General features: G+C 43.2%; 1 protein-coding gene across 1 annotated transcript in view; it reads right to left on the bottom strand.

The window, feature by feature from the left end:
* The window catches only part of TSPAN14 (tetraspanin 14), an 826,639-nt gene that overhangs the window by 629,770 nt on the left and 174,063 nt on the right, over positions 1–22,806 (bottom strand). The window contains exon 2 of the mRNA XM_044079435.1: positions 16,701–16,798. Within this exon, the coding sequence (XP_043935370.1) occupies positions 16,701–16,781 (81 nt within the window). The 5' untranslated portion in view covers positions 16,782–16,798. The remainder of the gene's footprint in view (positions 1–16,700; positions 16,799–22,806) is intronic.

Below are 22,806 nucleotides of genomic sequence, written 5' to 3'. Positions count from 1 at the left end.
TTTGTCCCTCCAGCATGTCCTATTTATTTCAGTGCTGAGGTTCAAGTCCCTCGAGCACGTAGCTCGATGGGATTTGGATTTTCTGAGGTGCAGCATGTCCATTAATTCCGGGTTGGACATGGCTTTATACGTCAGGCACAGATCGCCTCTGAGTAGGCGGTATGCCACTGAGTAGAGCTGGAGTTTCTTTAACCGGGCAGCATACGGCATCTGTTTGAGCCCCTTGATCCTCTTGGTGAGGTACTTTTGGGGTCTTTCCAGTTGCTGCAGGTGTCTGGTAAGGTACATCCCAAAAGGGGCATTATACTCAACTATGGGCCTGATGAGGGATGAGTAAAGAGGCACGATGACCTCCCCTGATCTAGATGTGAATCCCTTCATGATTAGGTGGGCTATATAAAATGCTTTTCTAACCACTTTGGCCACGTGGTTGTCAAATGAGAGATTGCTATCAACTTGGGTCCCCAGGTCCCTAATTACTTCTTCTGTACTTAATGGATTACCACCTATGTGGTAATTTGTGGGCACTTTGTTTTTGCCAAAGGGGATGACTATACACTTTTTGGCGTTTAGCTTGAGGCCATGGCTCTGGCACCAGGTGTCCGTTTCTATGAGGCCCTTTTGGAGGATGCTTGTGTCGGCTGGAGAGTCTATTATGGCGCCCAGTTTGCAGTCATCTGTGAACTTGGTCAGCCACAGTCCTTCCATGTTGGCCTGTACCTCCGAGAAATATATACCGAACAAGAGAGGTCCCAGGACTGAGCCTTGTGGGACGCCACTTATAACTGGTTTGGAGTCTGACATGGCTCCAGCTATTCTAACCATGTGGATTCTGTCCTTGAGCCAGTTTGTAACCCATCTAGTGACATAGGGGTTTATATTTAAGCTGGTGAGCTTATCTATAATGCCCGAGTGGGGTATTGTATCGAAGGCTTTTGCGAGGTCCAGGTAGGCTGTGTGGACCACCTTCCCCTTGTCAATGGCCTTGGTGACTGTTTCAAAGAAAATCGACCAGGTTTAAGAGGCAGGATCTGCCCTTAAAGCCGAACTGGGTAGGATCCAGTGTCTGTAGGTCCCCAATATCTTTATTTATAAGGTCCATGATGATCCTTTCCATAGCTTTGCAGACCAAGCTAGTGAGACTTATGGGGCGATAGTTTCCAGGATCCGTTGAGGCACCACCTTTGTGGAGAGGGACCACTGTTGCTGTACACCACTCTTTGGGTACATATCCTGTAGTGAGGCTGAGATTGAACAGTAGTTTTAGGTTTGGGTTTAGCTCTTCTTGGAGTTCATGTAGGACGCAGCCCGGGACACCGTCTGGTCCCATTGATGCTGTGTTTCTTGCTTTGGAGAGGGCAGCTCTTACCTGAGCATCTGAGATGTCAGGGGGATAGCACTCTGCTGGGATAGATATTAGCCCTTTTGGTGGGGAGGGGGGGAGAAGTTTGCGCTGAACCTGTCAGCTAGGATGTTGGCAATGTCTGTGGGTTTGGTGTATTTTTTTCTCATTTTGGACTAATTCTGAGCATATCTGGGAATTCCCACCCAGGTTCCTAACATAACTAAAGAAAGCCTTGTGATTATCCTTAGTGTCCTGTGCAATTTTTCTCTCGAAGCTGGCCTTAGACGATTTTATGAGTGCCCGTAGTTTTTTGCTAATACTGATCAGGGATGCCTTCCCTTTTTGGGATTTTGCTCTATCATGTAGTAGCTTCCTCCTTCTATTGTATAGTTTGTTTATGGCTGGGGTCCACCAGACAGGACGTCTGCCTTTGGAGGATTGGGTCTTGGTTTTATTTGGGATTGCATGATCCATGCATTCCTGAAGGTGTTCATAGAATACGTTTATAAAGGATTTTGCGGTCTGGCCCGTATTATCCACAGGCCCGGGCTTTGAAGGATTCCACCTCGGTTTTGAGGAGTGTGAAATTTGCTTTAGAGAAGTTTTTCACTGTGGTTTTCTGGGCATGGGGTGGGGTCGGGATGTGAATATCCAGTGAGATTAGTTTATGGTCTGATCTTACCAGTGAGGGATACACTTCTGGTCTGGAGCATAGAGTCCCCATGTTGGTGATGATCAGGTCCAGTATGTTTTCCCCTCTTGTGGGAGTGGTAACAAGTTGTTCCATAGCATTTGAGTTTATAAATTCTAGGAACCTTTGGGCTAGGGTGTTGGAGCTAGAGTAATGCTCCCAGTCTATGGTTGGGTAGTTGAAGTCACCCAATATAATGGTGTTTGGAGAGACCTTCATATTTTCCAGTGTTCTCAGGAAGGCCGAGTGGGGTTCCTGGGTTTGGGAGGGTGGTGTTCCTGGGTTTGGGAGGGTGGTCTGTAGCAGGCTATAAACTAGAAGGCAGTTTTACCCACTGTTAGTTGCACATGGATAGTCTCTGATGCTTCATGCTGTGCCACCAACCTGGAGGTGTGGGTATCTTTGACGAATATTGATACTCCCCCTCCTTTTGTGGTTCGGTCCAAGTTTTAGGGCCGAAAAGCATGGTATGAGGTATAACCTGGTAGTGCTGGGGTGCTCTCGAGAGCCTTGAACCAGGTTTCTGTTACTACACAGATATCAATGTTCTCCATGCTAAGGAGAGTTTCGAGTGCGTGCATCTTGAGGTTTAGACTTCTGGCGTTGAGTAGCATTACTCTTAGTTTCTTATCCCTTGTGATACCTATGGAGGTGGGTTTGTCTTTTGAGCCTTGCCTAAAAAAGGTACTATGGGGGTAGCAAGAGCCTTTGCCAATATCCAAAAGCCCAGGGGTGACAGGTGCAAGCCGTCCCTAGCGAAGCATCATGGCTTGTCGAACATGTCATCCCAGGTTGACAGGCATTGGATCCCCTTTGAATGACACCAATACTTAAGCCAATTGTTGAAATTGATAATCTTGTCTTCATACTGTGGCATCATTCTTGGTGAGGGTAAGATGCTACTCAAGGTCAGGGTCATACCGGCCTGGGCTACATGCTCAGAGAGCTCCTCTATGTCTCTTTTCATGTAGTCCAGGGAGGTACGTCTCAGGTCATTCACACCAGCATGGCCAATGACCAAGTCATATTTGTACTTGCCTTGGAGTGACCTGAGTGCTTGTGTTATGTGGCGGATCCTAGCGCCCAACAGGCAGCTCACCATGACCTTCTCCTTGTTCAGCCTGGTGAGTGGGACGTCAGTGTGCCTGATGATAGAGTCACCTATTACAAGTGTATCAGGTGTGTTGTTTAGCCTTAAGGGCTGTGACTGTTCGGCACACTGGCTTTGTGAGCTATGTGTTGCACGTGTTTTGTTTTGGGGTAGCTGTTGCTTGGGTGTCTGCTTTGGAGGTCTCTGCTGCTTAGGCAGATTTTTATTTAGAGCCTCCAAGTATGTTTTTGTGTGTTTATGTGTTTGGTTTGCTGTCATGGTAGGTCTATGTGAGACTGGAATTTTAGTGAGTGTGGTTTCCTTCTCCTCCTGACTGGTTACGCCAGTACGGAGTTGAGAGAGCTTAGCCTCCAGTTTGGCTATCTGGTTGCATCTCTCACATGTGTTGGAATTTGTTGGGAGGAGGAGAGGGTTGTCTGTGTACATGAGGCAGTTGTAACATTGCCTCAAGATTCCCAGATTCACCAGCTGGACTGGAAAGGAGATGGACAACTGACCTTTGGACATGCTAGAATAGTATTGGGAATTTCTTTATAATTGAAAAAAATGGCCAATGGGGAGCAAGGTACTCCAGGGGGAGTTTGTGAGGGTGCAGTGCTTTTAATTTTTTAGTGCTGACTTATATAATTGCTTTAGTGAGCAAATGCCAGGTAACTTAGATGCAAAAATGACAAACAGTAACTTTCTTTCAAGTGAAACAAGGAAATAAGTACAGTAAGCAATGCAGATATGACTAGCGATCCACTGAAGTGCTGAAAAGCCGCGTTTTAGGGGGAATTAGCGTTTCAGGGAAATAAGCAAACAAACAACAAGCATACAAACAAAGCTAGATTCATCAAGCCTGGATCTAGTCTATGCTACAGCAAACAAGGTGTACCAATTTCAGTAAGCTCTGGATTTAGAAAAAATTGGAAAGTGGTAATGCCTGGTGAAGGTATGTACGGAACTCCAGGTAGCAGCTTCTAGGATGTCCCTGGGGGTCTATATCACTTTGACGTATTCGCATAAAGGGGTTTTCGCTGAACCATATCGCGCAAACGTCCAAAACCGCGAATTCCGAAATGTCTATTTGTTTTGGTTGGCCCGTCTAAGGTATAGCTCCGTAAGGTAAGTGTTGGATAGATAGGACTTTAGGGTTAGGATTTGGGTTAAGGTAAGTGCATAGATAGGTAATGTATGTAAGATTTAGTGTAGTGTTAGATGTAGGGGTGTTTTTTTTTTTTTTTTAAGTGTATGTATGTGTGTTATTTATTTTGTTTGGGTGTAAGTCTGTAGGGGACGTGTGCGGTAGTTACGGACCTTAGGGTTAGGGAGGGGTTAAAGGACAGTGCATAGATAGTTGTGTATGTGGGGTTTAGAGTAGTGTTGGAAATGGGGTTTTGTTGAATGCATGTCCTGCTACTTGATAAACTAGGTAGGAACTGCTATGTCATCCGTTATTAGTGAAGAGAAGACTTGCCAGCGAAAGCAGGTGCTTGGCACATAGGAAGTAAAACTGCTTGCAGCCTGTATGCAGCTGCAACCAACAAGCTCTGCTGAGGGCAGCTCTGGTTAGTTTAAAGCAAAATGAGCTGCTAAACTGCTTATATATTTGGAACGTCACGGAGAAAAGAACTTTACATATTGCTGCTACCAGTCAAGCATGCACTGCAGACACATCTGAGAAACTATATATTAGACTTGGATGAAACTCTGTTGAAGAAAATGAGATTATGTGAAAAAGAACAGTACTGATTAACAGAAACTAGAGAGCAAGAATTATTAAAGAGATGACTAGAGTCTGTTACACAGAAGCAGTAGTAATACATACGTAGGGGAGACATGTAGAAAGGAACGTTAGTAAACTGAGATAAGGGACTTTAGTACGTTTCTGGTAGTAATATGTACTGTAGTATGCAATGTAAGTGTGGGGGTGGGTGCCGAAAAGATTGTAGTTGGAGAACGGAACATCTGGTAATTAGGACAGTTGAATAAGGCTAGGAGCCATTAATGAGCTACTGCTTGTGGTACACTGCTCGATTCCCTCTGTTTGCATTACCCTACTGTGGGACCTTGAAGAACTCAATCACTCACTGTGCTTTGGGACAAATGGGCTTCTTAATGGTCTCCTGGACTGAATGCCTATTAACGACCCATGAAACCTAAAAGGACAGACTTAGACGGACAGGGGCTGTCCTTCTGAAAATGTGGGGAAAAGTGGAGGAGTGTATTAAATGACATAAGTCGAGTGGGAACAGGGGAGAGTAAATGACTGGAACAGGCTAAATGCATGCTTAGTAGACAACAGTGACTGTGCAAACACAATAGCAAAAAGGAAGCAGACCACGGAAGTATAAGCCACTGTGACAAGATCAAGTAATATACAGACTGCAAAGGTTTGCCAGATTCAGTGTGTTCCACTACACAAAAACAGCACCCCATAAAAAAAGAGTTCAGTAAACAGATAAGCAGAGCATGTAAAAGTTTTGCAAGCCAGAAGAATAAGGTGGACTCATGCACGGCAGCAGCAAAGGGAATTCAGCATCCTGGGCACTCATTCCGCATTCCCTCCTCACTATCTACGAACTACTGCAAACGAGTACGTTGCCAAACCTTGAAGAGTGACTGCTTACAAATTGTCTGTATGAAATCATGATTGGTTAATGACACCTTGCAAACTGTTAAAACCTGTTTATCTTTAAGGCAGAAAGTATGACAGAGTTTGCAACCTCTCTGCAACAGATTGCACACTTTCTATAAGCATCTGTGAACAATCAAACAACCTTTAACACTTGAAAGTACTAAAATCTTCTGTTTTTAGTTTGTCAGATGGTTTTACAAGCTCTCTATAGCAATTCTGATTTCTTAAGGACGGCTTATAAGCTGTCGAAAATATAGGTTTGATGCGGTGTCCTGTACAGGAGAACACCCAGAGCAGGTGTCACATTCTCTTTACCTCTGCTATGGCATCTGTCTCCTGAGCAGGCAAATTAAAAATACATAAAAGTTATGGTGACCATTCGGGCAGGGGCCTTAGCACAGACAATTCTACTGAAACAAACTTTTGATAGTTACAGACAAGTTAATATAAATTAACGGCTGCAGAGGCTGTCTTAGAAATGGAACTGCTGTTTTACATAATAAACCAAAGCAAAATAACTTATCTGAATAACACCACTGCAAAGGCTGAGGATGCTAGGGTATGTGATTATCTTGGAGGAGTAAACTTCAAAAACTTGCCAATATTTATTTTAAGTAATGTGAGGGAAGTTGTATGGTATCCATCTGTCCAAGTTTTAATACTACTGAAGGGGCCGATGTCAGTGGAGTCTAGGTTTAATGTTCGTTGGGAGGCAACCCTCAAACCTTCTATTTACTATTTTATAAAATGTAACAATGTCCAAATAATTCTCAAACACACATTTATATAAGCAAGTACAATTCTGTACCATTGCGTTTCTGTGCCAAGGGCACATATTTTGTTACTGTCCCCAGACAATTTAATGGATATAGAAAAGACATGGAAACAGCAGCATAGCAATGACACATTTCAGACAATGACTGTAAAACACAAAGGACAATTCAAGGGATAGCACATTTTTACTGCAGAAGATGCCTTCACTGCAACAAAATGAATCAGCAATTCAAAAGGAGAGGTACTAGCAGTTTCAGACTACCTCCCATGTTGCTCAACACTCTCCACTCCACCCTGCAATACAAAATCAGGAAGTTGCATCACCCAGGCCAGTGACTCCTGTATGCAATCACTTAAAGAACTAGATAACTAAAAAAGCTAAAACACTCAGTCGTACAAAGATAACTCCACCTATTACAGCTAAAAACATCAGTCTTCTTTATCATTTCTTTCGATACATTTCAAGATCTTGCTAACACTGGCCATCTTCCTCTCCTGACAGGTGGATACAGGCAACAGTTATCACTCCCAAAAACAAACTAGCCAAATCAACCAAACAAAACAAAAAAAATGCTACAGACAGTAAATAGCTGAAGAAAGTTACAATGACTAAAGACCAGTCTAACACAGGCTATTAATATGGACTACCCATAGCAAATTTTTTTCCTTAAAAAGACCGATGCTGATCTGTTATAGCAAAATATTCTGGAGTATTGGTATGGAGAGCTTTCAGGACTACAGTTAAAACTGCAGTAAAGGGAAAGCTGTACTTTATTACTCTAGTTAACGCAATGTGTGAAAAGAGAATGATACCTAAACTTTATAAAAGACAAGAACGAACATGTGGTAAAAAGGTACATAAGGAAACCGTGATAGGCTGTCTGGAATATGCCTCGTTTGTTTTTTGAGTAATGTAGTAAGTCTTCACAACAAGGACAGAAGACAACACCAAACTGTATGTCTGACAAATGCCTGCTTACACAGTTGTCACAACAGTGCAGCTTTGACTGCTACAGCATGGCCACAGGGGGGTCAAAACCTTGATGAAGGAAATAGATTTTGAGCTTATATTAACTACTAACCCTACAAAATGCATTAATGGACTGAAATTAAACCTCAGGCCCAGCATTGCAAGAATGACTCATTGCAGTCATGAATAACTAGAAAGTCTGTTCTTCCACGAATAAACTTAAACTCTTATTACTCAGTAAGTAAGTAACTGATCACAAGGTCGACAAAACAAAGAAAGCACAGTTGTGTACACTTACCATAAATGTAGATGTTACTGTTGGAGTCATTACATTTGGGTTATCTGCTTGCAGGTAGCCCTCAGTCGGCCCGATTATCAAAGTCTTGGGTCCTGCGTCAGTTGCTGTCTCATCTCCTATGATGTCAGATAGTCAGGGGTATAAAGCATGCAGCCGACGCAATTACATCAGTTTTTCTTGCCCCAGATGTCAGGTCCTCCCATAATGGAAGCAATTAAATACAAGGTTATACCTCCAACTAAAAGCAAATACACCAGAAAGCTTAAATATAGTAAACAAGAAGAGAGGTATCGCCAATAGAAGTCAGGGGGCTGGAGGGAGGGTAACCAGAACTACAACAGTGAATACACTCAAACATCTACATTTATGGTAAGTGTACACAACTGTACTATGTTCTTCGTGTGTCACTGTTGCAGACATTACATTTGGGTGGATTCCCAAAGCTAAGGAAGGGAGGAGGCAGTTATTGAGCATTAGGACTAGCTATTAGGCCCTGCAAGACTGCAGTGGCAAAACCAGCTCTGGATTTAGAAAAAATTGGAAAGTGGTAATGCCTGGTGAAGGTATGTACGGAACTCCAGGTAGCAGCTTCTAGGAAGTCCCTGGGGGTCTATATCACTTTGACGTATTCGCATAAAGGGGTTTTCACTGAACCATATCGCGCGAACGTCCAAAACCGCGAATTCCAAAATGTCTGTCTGTTTTGGTTGGCCCGTCTAAGGTATAGCTCCGTAAGGTAAGTGTCGGATAGATAGGACTTTAGGGTTAGGATTTGGGTTAAGGTAAATGCATAGATAGGTAATGTATGTAAGATTTAGTGTAGTGTTAGATGTAGGGGTGTTTTTTTTTTTTTTTTTTTTTTTTTTAAGTGTATGTATGTGTGTTATTTATTTTGTTTGGGTGTATGTCTATAGGGGACGTGTGCGGTAGTTACGGACCTTAGGGTTAGGGAGGGGTTAAAGGACAGTGCATAGATAGTTGTGTATGTGGGGTTTAGAGTAGTGTTGGAAATGGGGTTTTGTTAAATGTATGTATGTGGATTACTTCTTTTGTTTGGGTGTATGTCTGTAGGGTTTGGTTAGTGTATGTATGTGGTTTATTTATTTTGTTTGGGTAGGTACTAAGTAGCGGGTGGTGGGGTTGGCTGACTATGGCAGTTCAATATTTTTTTTTCCGCAGTTTAGTGTGTTCGGGATTTTAGCGGTTCGAGGTATTGGGGTCGATGTATGGGTATTTGGGTAAAGGGGTTTTTGCTGAAGTGATATAGAACCGTCCCTGGTAGGAACACCTCTGAGAAAGGCTGCAGAAGTAGATGCAGCCCTGGTGGAATGGGGTCTTATCCCCTGTGGGGTAGGTTTTCCATGGTGCTTATAGCAGAAAAGAATGTAATGACCTATCCACTTAGAAATGGTTTGCTTTGAAATGGCCTTCCCCTCTGCCCCTGCAGCAAAGGCTACTAGGCAGCTGTTCAGATTTCCTGAGAGGCTTGGTCCTGTCCAAGTAAACTCTAAGTTGTCTGTGCACGTCCAATGAGTGCAGTATTCATTCCTCTTTGTTCTGTGGATTAGAAAAGAAGGTTGGCAAATGAATGGACTGATTAAGGGCCACACTGGATACCACCTTGGGCATAAAGGAAGGATTGGTCCTGAGGGACACCCTGTCCACATGAAAGATGATTAAAGGCTCCACTGCCATGAGGGCCTGTAATTCAGACACCCTTCTTGCTGAAGTGATGGCTAGAAGGAAGGCTGTTTTCCAAGAAAGGAATTTCAACTCTGTAGTTGCAGCTGGCTCAAAAGGAGGTAGAGTGGGCTTTTCCAATACAAAGTTAAGGTCCCAGGCAGGAGTAGGAGCTCTCCTGGGTGGTCTTAAATTTTTGGCCCCTCTGAGGAATTGTTTCAGTAGGGGGTGAGAGAAGAGGAGGGCTGGCTCAGTATTATAATGTGCTGAAATGGCTGAGGCATGAATTTTAATGGAAGAGAAGGAAAGGCCCTTGTGAAGCATCTCTGTTAAGTATTGAAGAATATGCGGCAAACTGGGCACTGTTGTGATCCCCCCCCCCCCCCACGAGTCTGGCTCCAGGAACAGAATCTTTTCCACTTTTCAGCATAGGAATTCCTAGTACTAGGCCTACTTGCCTCCAGGAAGACATCCAGCACTTGTTTGCTGATGGATGTTATAGGAGAACTCAGGTAATTAGCCAGTCTGCCAGGTTCAGGGTTTGAGGCTGTGGGTGTAGAATCTGTCCCTCCTGCTGGGACAGTAGGGAAGGGGTCTGAAGCAGGTGCCATGGTTCCAGTAGTGACATACTGTGCAAGAGGGGGTACCAGTGTTGGCGTGGCCAGTCTGGTGCAATGAGTAATGTCCTGTTTGATCTTTAGTAACACTTTCAAGAGGAGAGGCAGAGGGGGAAAGGCATAAACTGAGAGGCTTTCCCAGGTGAAGGACAGGGCATCCACTTTCCAAGCTTGTCTGTGGGGAGTCCTTGTGCAGAATGTGTCCAACTGGTAGATCTGAGAGGAGGCAAACAGGTCTATCGCTGGGCTCCCCCATTTGTTTCCCAGAATGTTGAATATCTTTGGCTCCAGTTTCCACCCGTGTGGGTCCATGAGATTTCTGCTTAGGTCATCTGCCAGTGTATTTAGCTTGCCTGGCAGGAATTGAGCTTGTAGGTGCACTTGGTAGCTCAGGGCTGTGTTCCACTGAGCCATGGCTAGTCTGCAGAGAGGGTATGAGTGGGTTCCCCTCTGCTTGTTTATGTACCACATAACACTGGTGTTGTCTGTCTTTACCAATAATTGTCCTGGAAGAATGTGGAAGAATTCTGTACAGCTAACATTTCTGTTTGATTGATATGCAGGTGCATTTGACTTGGGTTCCATTTGCCCTGAATGCACTGCCCTGCCAAGTGAGCCCCCCAGGCATAGTCTGATGCGCCTGTTAGGGTTTGGGTGGCAGGGTGTAGAGTGAATGGCAGTTCCTTGTTGTGGTGGCAGGCCTCTGCCCACCAAAGGAAATCTGTCTTTATACAAGGAATGATGGGAATCATTGATTCCAGGTCTTGAGAATGTTGACACCATAGGCGTTTTACATAACATTGTAGTTTCCTCATATGCAGTCTTGCATATAGAATTAGTAGAATGCAAGAGGCCATGAACCCCAGGGCTTGCAGTATTTTCCTTGCAGACAGCTGGGTCTTTGTGGCCCGTAGTTTGAAGTAGGTTGTCAAATAAACCTGTTTCGCTAGCGTGATGTAGGCCATCTGGGAAGTTGTATTCAAGGTTGCTCCCAGGAATACAATTTGTTAGCAGGGTAATAGGTAAGATTTCTTTTCATTTATGGTGTACCCCAGTGAGGTTAGCAGTTTCTTTACAAATGCCAGATGATTTAATAATATGTCCTGGCTTTCTGCCTGAATTAGACAAATGTCCAGGTATGGGTATATTTGAATATTTCTTTGCTTGCAGAATGCAATGACTGGAGCTAGGCACTTTGTGAATACTCTGGGCGCAGTAGACAAGTCAAAAGGCAGTGCAGAGAACTGATCGTGCATGTAGCCTGCTCTGAAGCGTAGGTATTTTCTGCAAGATTTCCTTATTGAGATGTGCAGGTAAGCTTCCTTTAAATCCAATGTTGCCAACCAGGCATTTTTACCTACCATGGGAAGCAGCTGATGAGGAGTTAGCAGTTTGAATTTTGGGATTACCAAAAAGGTGTTTAGGATAGACAGGTCCAGGATAGAACACCAGGAATTGTCTTTTCTGGGTACCAGGAAAAGTCTTGAGTAAAAATCTTGTCCCCATTCCTCTTATGGGACAGGATGAATAGCCCTGATACTTAAAAGATTGATAACCTGTTAATGAGCCTCTGCCCACTGATTTGGGGGCAAGTCTGGCCAACCGTTTGGGTTGGTAAGGAGTGGAAGTGGAATCTGTGCTCTTGGGAAACTATATTTAGAACCCATTTGTCTTGGGTAATGAGTTCCCAGTTTTTTGCATGCAGGGCGATCTTTCCCCTACAGGAACTGTCAGTTGAGCAGGGCTTGGAAGGTTTAAGGTTAAGTCATTGAGACAGTTTACTATAGGTGGGGGTCTCTCCACTTCCAGCTTTGGAAGCGGGAGCCCAACACTGCTTAGGTCTGTGAGTACCTTGAGACTGAAGCCTGGGTGGTTTGCTGGTCCTGGGTTTGGACTGAGAAGGCCTGGAAGAGACAGGAAAGGACCAATTCTTAGGCCAGTGCCTACTAAATCTGGGAGGCTGTACTTGTAGGAAACCTTTAACAGTTTGCATAGATTTAGCTTTTTCCTCCATCTTTTTAAGTACTACTTCTGCTTTGTTGCCAAACAGGAGGTCTTGGTTTAAGGGAGCATCCAGTAATTCAGCTTTAACATGATCTGGCAAAGATTACTCCTTAAGCCAAGCATGCCTTTTAAGTACAGACCCAGTGACAGCAGCCCTGCAAGATGCCTCTAAGGAATCAAAACCACATAGCAAAGTAGGTTTACAAACTTGTTCACCAGAATGCATTAAATCCTGTAATTATTTTCAGCACAGTCAGGAATCAACAATTTTCTGCTTATGTAATCCAATAATATGCTGCTGATACTTTAACATATGAAACTGGCAGTTTAAGGCCCTAATGGCCAAAGTAGCAGAAGTGTATACCTTCTTACCCCATCTGTCCAGGGCCCTGGAATCTCTATCAGAGGGGGTAGGGTTTTTGGCAGTAGTAGCCTTAATGCCTTTGGGTCCCTGTGAAATGGTCTCTGGATCCGCAGTAGGATTCTTAAAGAGGAACTTGTGAGAGTCAGGTACTCTGTAATACCTGTCAGGTTTCCTGGGAGCCAGAGGTAAAGTGTCTGGGGCTAGGCTATATTCCATGAAGACATCATCTACAATGTCTAGTACAGGAGGGATAGCTCAAGGCCTGTGTTGCGGTAGGAGTAAGAATTCCCTAAGCCTCTTTTTGGAGTCAGAGTAATCCTGACTTTCCCAGCGGAAATGCTCCCTAAGAGTATGCAAAGTTTCACCAAAAGAGAAATCTTCTGGAGGGGAAGCAGAGGGAATGGAGTCCTCTACATCAGAATCCTCATAGGTAGATAAAGGCAAATCCTGGTCATCGGAAGAAACAGAAATTTCAGAATCCTGATCAGAAGAATCAGAAGGAAAATCAGTTCTTAGAGGGAGAAGGGTGGCTACCCCTGATTAGAGTAATAAGGTCTTCAGCCATTCTTATCATTTGTTTTTTAGGCAGCGGGGGCCTGACCATGTAGTCTGGGCATCTATTTTCTAGGTGTGGATCGAGTTTTAGGCCTTGAAGAAGAAGATGGCGTTGGTTTGATATGCAAGTCAGTAGGCCTAAATACACCTTCAGAAGCCGGTGACTGCACAGCGGCTCTGGACCCATCCAAGGTAGAGACATCCGCAGGTTCCATAGTCGTAGAAGCATCTCGCGGCATACCGGACTCCGAATGGGTCTCAGTAGAGGCCTGCGAATCTGAAGTAGTGGGTATTAGGGGCTGCGAAAGCACCTGAGTACTGGCGAACTGGCGACTAGCTTAACAGAAGCATCATCAGCAGCTTTGTACCTATGCTGTTGCTGTCTATCTTTACATTTTTTCAGAATGTCGGTAGTCGGATGGCTTACTGAAGCCATTTCTGGATAATTGAACAGAGTACCAAAATAGTTAGATGCGAAACTGAACAAACGACGAATAGTTCCGAGGATTGAATAAGGCACAAAACCGACAGCGAGGGATGTCGTAGTCTGGGCCTAAGCAAGGAATGCAGTACAAATGAAAATCTTTATGAGGTATTTGCTTTCCACAAGAAATATAATTGTTAACTTTTACTGACATCGGTTTAGAGCAAGAAAAAGGATTCCCAATGGGGTACTCAGCTTTTTCCAAGACTTCAGATCTGAAACTCGAAAATGAAAATTTCAGGAGTCGGCCAACCGGCACTTGCGAACTGCTTCTGCTTCGGGCACCGCATGTCAAGAAAGACTGATGAAATGGCGTCGGCTGCATGCTTTATACCCCTGACAACCTGAGGTCATGGAAGATGAGACAGCAACCGACGCAGGACTCAAGACTTAAATAATCAGGCCGACTAAGGGCTACCTGCAAGCAGATAACCTAAATGTAATGACTGCAACAGTGAAACATGAAGAACATCAGGAAATTGTTTCCAGTAAGCCTATGGTGACATTCACCCATAAAAGGAATCCCACAGGGTTAAGTGAACCATAAGTCCTAAAGACTCCGTTTTAAACCAGTATCCTCACCAGACTACTACTCAAACTGAGCATTTCCTATGCAACCATCTGATGAACCTTCTAGCAAGACACTGCACACAAATACCAGATAAGTCGTCTATGTGCACATGGTGGGGCTCACTGCATTACTCATTAAGAAAAGCCTAGATACAAGCTCTGCAAATGGGAATTCACTGGACAGTGTTAAAGAACTGAGGAAACATGATAACTGAAATACAGGAAGTTATTCTGAAAGACCTCCACAGCGGAGGATTTTATTTTTCTGTTAGTCAAAAATGTGAGCTGGTGTAAAGACCCACTTCAGTCATGACCAGGACTATAAGCAAAAAAGCATAAATGACAAAATGAGTGAACACAGACTGTTATGAGGAGCTTAAAAATATGAAAAATCTAAAATATTACTGTAAAAACAGAATCCAATGGTGAAATCAAGCAGTACCAAAGAAAAACATTCAATTATACAAGAACGCAGCAGTACATTAATCAACTTAACTTGCAACTTCATTGAACTTATCAGTTCAAACATCTGTAACGTGCAAACAGTTCAGCAATGCTATACTATACTATATGATACCAGTCCAAGATTATCCATGGATCATAAACTAAACTACAGTACTAGCATACCTCTCAACCTCTTAGCAAAATAAATCTTGGCAAAACCTGACAAAATGCAGAAAAAGGTCAAAAATAGGGACGCATTTTAAATATTGCTCTTCTAAACTTAGAAAGTTGCTAGAACAGCATTTCTGTTACCATGCATTTTCTGAAGGATATGAAGTGTGAAGCTAAAATGTATGTAATTATTTAGTGACTTTAATCCACAAATCATCCCAATGGATTTGCCAGAAAACCACAAGTCCCTGCCAAAGTAGCTGACACACACACTTTGAGTTAAGAGTTTACACAACCACGCAGACACTTCTGGGGAAGGCTGGCACAGGTTCTCCAGCTGTGCCCCTTTTACCCAGACTATATGGTAGTAATTTCTGCCACCACCCCGCTAATATTATCAGCTACCCAAAGGCCCTTAAAAGGGTGTCCAATTATTACTGTGTAATATTATTATCCAATTGGTAAGTGTGACTAATCAGTCAAGGCTTATTAGAGTGGCTTTGTACAATAAACTCTACAAATATGCAATGTACTCTAGAGCTTAAATTATCTCTACACAAACCAGCCACAGTTAAAATGTTTTAAAATATTTAATAATAAATAATTAAAACCACAAGACAATACTTTCTACTACACAGTGCTAGACATAAGAGTTCAGAGATCACACAGAAATACTAAAAATAAATCAGTAGTACAGTTCTGACATCACAGAAAAACACTTGGTCTAAACTTTCTAATTCCTAGCTATTGCTACAAGAAAACACACTTATAAAATAACTTACTTACATAGAGCAACAGGAAGTGCTGTGAGTTGGACAGTCAGACAAAAATGCTTAATAATCTCTGGTTCTCACTGTTTAAATTGAAACTCCAGTTCTGCTAAACATTACATCATCTTTTATACCTTCCTGGTGCTCCCAGGCTGACAGAAACTGCATTTACATTATTTTACACTTAGAGCAATAAATGACATTCCACATGTAAATTCTGGTCATTAACTTTAGCCTTAAAACAATAGGCAGGAAGCCTTCATCCAGCCACACTGGAGCCGACTTGAAATAATTTTAATTCCAAAGGACCAACAATAAATGCTTTACTTAGCTTTCGTTACAGCAGATGGCAATGTTGCTACAATGTTTTAAGTTCAACATTCACATTTACAAATGACAGAATTGTGCTATCTGGCTAGGCTGGCAGCCTTCACCCATCTCTACCAGTTTTCACAGAGCAGACCAAAAATAGGAGGCAAACATCGGACAGTAGTGCGGTATTTCTACTGGGTAAGAAATAAATGCCTGTTACTGCCTTCAAATACCATTTGCAGACATTTTTTGTTAGCTCCTATAGGACCAGCCCCCTAGATAGTGCCTTTACTTGTAAACAAATCAGTCCATTTATTCCTCTGAGGACAGCCAGGCCCACTGATTCCTGGTCTGGACATGAGCTCTTTAGCCTATTTGGTTTTGAACAGGGTGAGAACCCTTAACAGCCCATTCATCCTCCTGGAAGAGTGAGTCAGGTCTTAGAGAGCAGATTCTTCTGCCAGTCATGCAGAACCCCCTTCTGGGGAGACTGGCAGCCATATGATGCCATAACAGAATCCAACAGGTACTGCTGACACTGCAGTCCCTTTTACCCTGGTAGGGGTCAGCAGCAGAGTGAGCCAGGCCACCTGCCCCTCAGGGTGGGACAGAGCCTGCTGAAGCTGCTCAATCCCAGTTAGATCCTTCCCACCTGTGAACCACTAACTGAATTTAGGTCATCTGGGTCGTAGGTCAGGGCTTCATCCCTATGTGCCACATGGCCAAGCACTCTGCATCTATTTCTGAGTAAGCTGAATCACAGCAACGTATTAATTAAATGCAATACTTTCCCTTTTCAACTGAAAATCACAGCAGGCTAGACTATGCCCTACTCATAGAATACCCTCTCTCTCATTATGTTCAGGGGGAAAAATTGAGCTAAAGAAGCAGAAGTAACCATATTTAAATACGGTACTCACCCAAAAAATTATGTTGTAGCTGAACAAAAGGTACTTGTAACAGCAACTGACTTCTGCAGAAGAGTATCGATAATACTGCATCTTCTAATCAACAAACCCTAAAATTACACAAAATTAAAGGATGAAAAACAGTAGCACATACAGCTCAAAGTAACTTAGCTTGCATATTATCTGTTATTTGGAAGTGTTCCAGAATAAAAGAAAAACAGTATGAACTTTCTAGCAGCTTTAAAAAATTAACTGCATCACAGCTAGACTGTTTATAAGACTTTTACCAGCAAACTGGTACAGAAGATTTATGCTACATGTCTAACACCCATACCTCTCAATTTCTGTGAACATGAATTCTGGAAAAAAGCCAAAATAATGGAGGGACAAAGGCTCAAAGTATTGCTCCATCGATGCACAACCCCCCCCCCCATTTTTGCACATGGGGTTGGGGTGTCACTTCATCAGTGACAATCTAGAGCCAAAATTTACATCACCAGGTGGCTAGCCCTGTTGCAGTAGCTCTTCAATACCACACACACACACACACACACACTTATGGCCAGTTTAGGGTATCTAATCTACCTGCTGCATGTCTTTGGAATGCGGGATGAAACTAGAGCAACCAGAGGAAACCCACTTGAACACAGGCAGGACATGCAGACTCCACACAGAAGCCACCCCAGCAGATAATTGAACTGGGGAACCTCTCGCTGTCAGGCAATAACGTTATCCATTGTTCACTTTATCAGAAAAAGTAAAATTATGAGGCACAGGGCAAAAATGAAGCACAACTCCAGACACTCTAAACTCAGGGACAGTTGAAAGGTGGGACAGTTGAAAGGTGCATCACCATCATTAAGAGGGGCTTTTATTAAAGACAAAGATGACAAGCATAATTCAATATACAGACATACATTTCAGTGAACCAGTAGCAGTGTAAAGCTCTGTGCTGCTTCTTTTGCCCAGAATACAGCACTTGATTCCATTCCACTTTCATTTGCCTACTGTGCAACTCAGAGCAAGTTGCATAATCGGACAGTACTCCCAAGGCTGTCCAGGGGAAATTAGTCTACTAGGCTATATAGGGCCATGTGCAATGACTGCCCTGCATTTTATGTGGGTAAGACTATGAATAAACTGAAAAGGAGAATTTAGGATAATCTTTCTAACATCAGATGTAAATGCCAGAGGAACGCCTTATCCAAACACTTATTAGAACTCCCCAGACATTCTGGTTTTAAATTTATCATTCTGGACTGTGTGGAGAGGGATGAGCTTGAAGGGGAAATCAGTGGTGCTTTGGAGAAAAAAAGAATTATGCTGGCAGCTGAAATTAAATGCATTCATAAAACCAGGACTTTATTATTGCTGTATTGAGTGTATTGAATTTATGCAAGCTACCACACAATCTGTAAAGGCTTTTTTGGGGAGTTTAAGGAAATATTTTTAGTACTAAAAATATACTAAATAATAAAAATTATGTTTTGAATGTGTATAAATGTATATATGTTTAGTCACTTTAACCTCAGTTCTGCTTTGATTAACTCTCTGGTGCGACACAATAAAACTAAACAGTAAATTCAAAACAATTTTTCATGCTATTAAATTATGTAGTATTGGTACAATTCCTCAACTTACCATACTGGTAGACATTCAAGCACACAACTGCACACTTTTATACATTACTAGTTTATTTCATCCACTGTTTTCTGTATTTGTTTTGTTCATAGGTGGGTACTAGGCTACCGACCCTAGGGCCTATACAAGCCTAGCTATAAAGATTCCCTGGCTTTCACCACCCAAAAATTATTTTCCTGTGCCCCTGACAAGCAGAGCCACAAAAGTGATCCATGGGGTGAGTTTCCCATTTCCCATCCAATCGTCAAGATTTTTCTTAAAGAGGGCTAATGAGGTACTCTGTTGATATGAATGGGCAGTCTGTTCCAGAGTATGGGGAGTCTCTGGGACAGGAACCTATCCCTCCAGCATGTTTTATTTACTGAGGTGACAAGGTTTAGGTCCCTGGGGCATGTGGCTCAGAGGGATTGGGATATCTTTAAGTGTAGCATATCCAACAGCTCTAGGTTTGACATGGCTTTGCATGTTAGGCAGAGATCGCCTCTGAGTAGGCAATATGCGGCGGAGTAAAGCTGGAGTTTGAGACAGTCTGCATAGGGCATCTGTTTGAGGCCAGTGATGCCCTTGTGAGATACTTCTGTGGCCTTTCCGGTTGTTGTAAATGTCTTGTGAGGTACATACCAAATGGGGCGCTGTACTCTATAAAATCAGTCCAATGAGGGATGAAGAGAGAGGAACAATGACCTCCTTTTTTTCTGGATGAGAAACCTTTGGTGATGAGGTGTGCTGCACAGATGATTTCCTGACTACTGTGGCAATGTGGTTATCAAAGGAGATACTACTGTCCACCTGTGTCCCTAGGTCTCTTATCACACTTTTGGTTTTAAGTGGATTACCGCCTATGTGGTAGTTCACGGGCACAGGGTTTTGCCCAAAGGGGATGACTATGCATTTTTTGGCATTGAGCTTGAGGCCATGGCTTTGACACCAGGCATCTGTCTCAAGTGAGGCCCTTTTGTAGAATGTCCACATCATTTGGGGATTCAATAATGGGTCCCAGTTTGCAGTCGTCCACGAACTTTGTTAGCCACAGACCCTCTGTGTTGGCCTGAACTTCAGAGAAGTAGATGCTAAACAGGAGTGGACCCAGGAATGAACCCTGTGTACTCCACTTGTCACTGGTCTGCAGTCCGATTTGGAGTCAGCTACTTTCACAGTGTGGGTTCTGTCAGTGAGCCAGTTGGCAACCTATCGCGTGACATAGGGATTTATGCCCAGTTTAGTGAGTTATCTAGGATTCCAGGGTGGGGGATGGTGTTGAATGCCTTGGCGAGGTCTAGACAGGCTGTGTGAACCACCTTACCCTCATCCACGGCTCTGGTGACTGCTTCAAAGAAGTCAACCAGGTTTAGGAGACATGAGCTGCCTTTCACGTACCCAAACTGGGTGGGGTCCAGAGTTTGAAGGTTACCTATAAGTTCCATGATGATACGTTCCATGGCCTTGCAGATCAGGCTCATCAGGCTAACGGGGTGGTAGTTCTCAGGGTCCGTGGTGGATCTCCCTTTGTGGAGTGGGTAACCGTAGCTGTGCACCACTCAGTAGACACAAAGCCTGAGGTGAGGATATGACTGAACATGGTACTTGCGTGGGGTGCCAATTCATTTTGTAGTTCATGCAGAACACAGCCCATGATGTTGTCTGGTCCCATGGATGCTGTATTCTTGGCTTTGGAAAGTGTGTTTTTTTACCTGTGTGGCTGTGATTACCGGGACTCTGTATTCTTCCGGTACTGAAATGAGCTCTTTGGGGGGGGGGGGGTGAAGTTAGCATTGAACCTATCTGCCAGGATGTTGGCAATATCAGTTGGTTCTGTATATTTAGTGCCATTGTGCTGCAACTCAGAGCAGATCTGAGTGTTGCCATTGAGATTCTTGACATAACTATAGAATGCCGTGTGGTTGTCTTTAGAATCTGTGGCGATTTTGTTTTCATAACTAGCTTTGGAGGATTTTGAGGGATCTCAGCTTATTACTGAGGCTGACAAGGGAGTTTTTCCAATCTTGGGATTTTACTCTTTTTTGCAATAGTTTTTTCCTTTTGTTGTAGAGTTTGTTTATGGCAGGGGACCACCAAAGATTGGCTTCTTTTTTTTGGAGGACAGCGTCTTGGTTCTGTTTGGGATGGCACATTGCTTTGGTGTAAGATTCAGTCGTACTTCTACTTTCTGTCTACATGGGTGTTGTGAAGTTTGCCACTTCTGTCTTGAGAAGCATGAAGTTGGCTTTGGAGAAGTTTTTTTATGGTGGTTACATTAATGGGGGGTGGGGGCGGGATGTGGATGTCTAGGGTAATTAGCTTATGGTCTGAACTGACCAACGAGTAACTGGCCTCTGGTGTGGAGCATCAGTCGCCCATGTTGGTAATGACCAGGTCTAGGATACTGGCGCCCCTGGTGGGGGTATGGATTTGCTGATCCAAGGCGTTGGAATTTATGAATTCCAAAAATCGTTGAGCAAATGTGTTGGTACAGGAGTAGTTTAGTAGTAGTAATGGTGGGGTAGTTGAAGTCGCCCAGTTTTAGGGTATTTGGTTGTACCTTAATACTTTCCAGTATGTTAAGAAAAGTGGAGGGGGAATCATGGGTCATGGTGGGGGATCTGTAGGAAGCTACAATTTGGATTGCAGTCTTGCCTTGTGCAAGTTGCAGCTGGAGAATCTCGGATGCATTATGTTGGGCAACTATCCTGGAGGCGTGGATATCCTTGGTGAATATGGATACGCTTCTGCCTTTAGTGTTTCGGTCCAGGTTAGGTGGCCGAAAGGCGTGGTATGAATTGTAGCTTGGTATTGCTGGGGTGCTCTCTGGAGCCTTGAACCAGGTCTCTGTCACTGCACAGATGTCGATGTTCTTCATTTTGAGGAGTGCCTCGAGTGAGTGCATTTTGAGGTTTAGACTTCTAGCACCGAGTAGCATTACCCTCAGATTTTGCTTGCTTGTACCCGTTACGGTGGTAATTTTGCCATTTGAACCTTGCCTAAAAAAGGCACTATACGGGTGGCAAGAGCCTTAGCCAGCATCCGGAATCCCAGGGGCGACAGGTGCAGGCCATCTCTGGCAAAGCACCGTGGTCTGTTAACCATGTCATCCCAGGCAGACAGATGCTAGATCCCCTTAAAATGACACCAGAAGCTTAGCCAATTGTTGAAGTCAATCATTTTGTCCTTGTACTGTGGTATCATTCTGGGTGATGGCAGGATGCTTCTCAGGGCTAGGGTCACACCTGCCTGGGCTTTAAGATCTGAGAGCTCCTCCATGTCTCTTTTCATATAGTCCACGGAGGTACATCATGATTCACTCCAACATGGACAATGACAGAGTTGTATTTGTACTTGTGGAGTGACCCGAGTGCGTGTGTTATGTGGCAGATCCTGGCACCAGATAAGCAGGGGACTGTAATTTTCTGCTTGTTTAGCCTGTGAGTGGGACATCAGTGTGCCTGACTACAGAGTTGCCCAAGACTAGTGTTTTGGGTACGTTGTTTGTATGTTTTTTTCTTCTAGGTTTCATTGTATAAACGTGTTTTGAGGTTGTAAACATGGAAACTGTCATGGCAGTTTTTTTTTTTTTTTGCAAAAGCACTGACATTTTTTTCTAAGCTGTTAAATTAGTTTTTTTATGCACATTAATACACATGGATGGATATTTACTATACATTACTAGACAGAAGACAGATGTATTTTTATACTTGTACTGTTCTAGTTAGATTAGGTTTATGGTTAGCTGTGGGTTTCTTGATTTTAGTTCTTGTTACAGACCTGAAAAAGACTGCTGCATTAGGTAAATGTGATTTTAGTTAAAAGTATTTGTGTGTGTACTTTATGATTTTCTTAACACCTGAATTTGGAATGTGGGTCACAAATAGATGGGTAGTGTTTTCCTTAACTAGGATTTAGTTTGATCTAATCAGTAGTAGTGTGTGGGTATGGGCACTTTTCCTAAAATGCACTTTTGCGGCCCTGTTTATACTGTTTGCATTGAATTGGCCAGTTTAAAATTAAAACAATACCTTTTCAAGTATATAAAAGCCGACATGTTTAACATTCTTAAAATATTTCTGATTTTTTGTGACTGAAGATCACTAATCTGTGACCAATAAAGGTCTGTTGCTTTGGAACACTACCCAGGTTTCATGATTTTTGGAAATTACTGTTGGTGGTACTGCGGTAGCGTTGTCGTCTCACAGTAAGATGTTGTCCTGTTCGATTCTCAGCTAAAGCGTCTTCTGTGTGGAGACGTGTGTGAATGGGCGAACCTTCATTGGAGGTTGTGCGTCACAGCTGGCAACTCGGTACGTAAAAATCTACTGCCGATCATTAGCAGACCGGAGTTCTGCTGTGGCGACCCCTAACCGGGAAAAGCCAAAAGATACAACAACTATCACTGAGCTCATCAACAAAGTTTTAAGCCCACTTGTTGCTTTTTTATATATTTTTTTCCTCAACACTTGCAGTGGTGAGTTTTTAACTAGACAGA

The sequence above is a fragment of the Protopterus annectens genome, chromosome 1.part1 (assembly GCF_019279795.1).
Source record: "Protopterus annectens isolate FY-2018-M chromosome 1.part1, PAN1.0, whole genome shotgun sequence".
NCBI classification, from domain to species: Eukaryota; Metazoa; Chordata; order Ceratodontiformes; family Protopteridae; genus Protopterus; species Protopterus annectens.
Note: the sequence above shows the minus strand (reverse complement) of the source record. Positions and strands in the feature narration are given on the sequence as shown.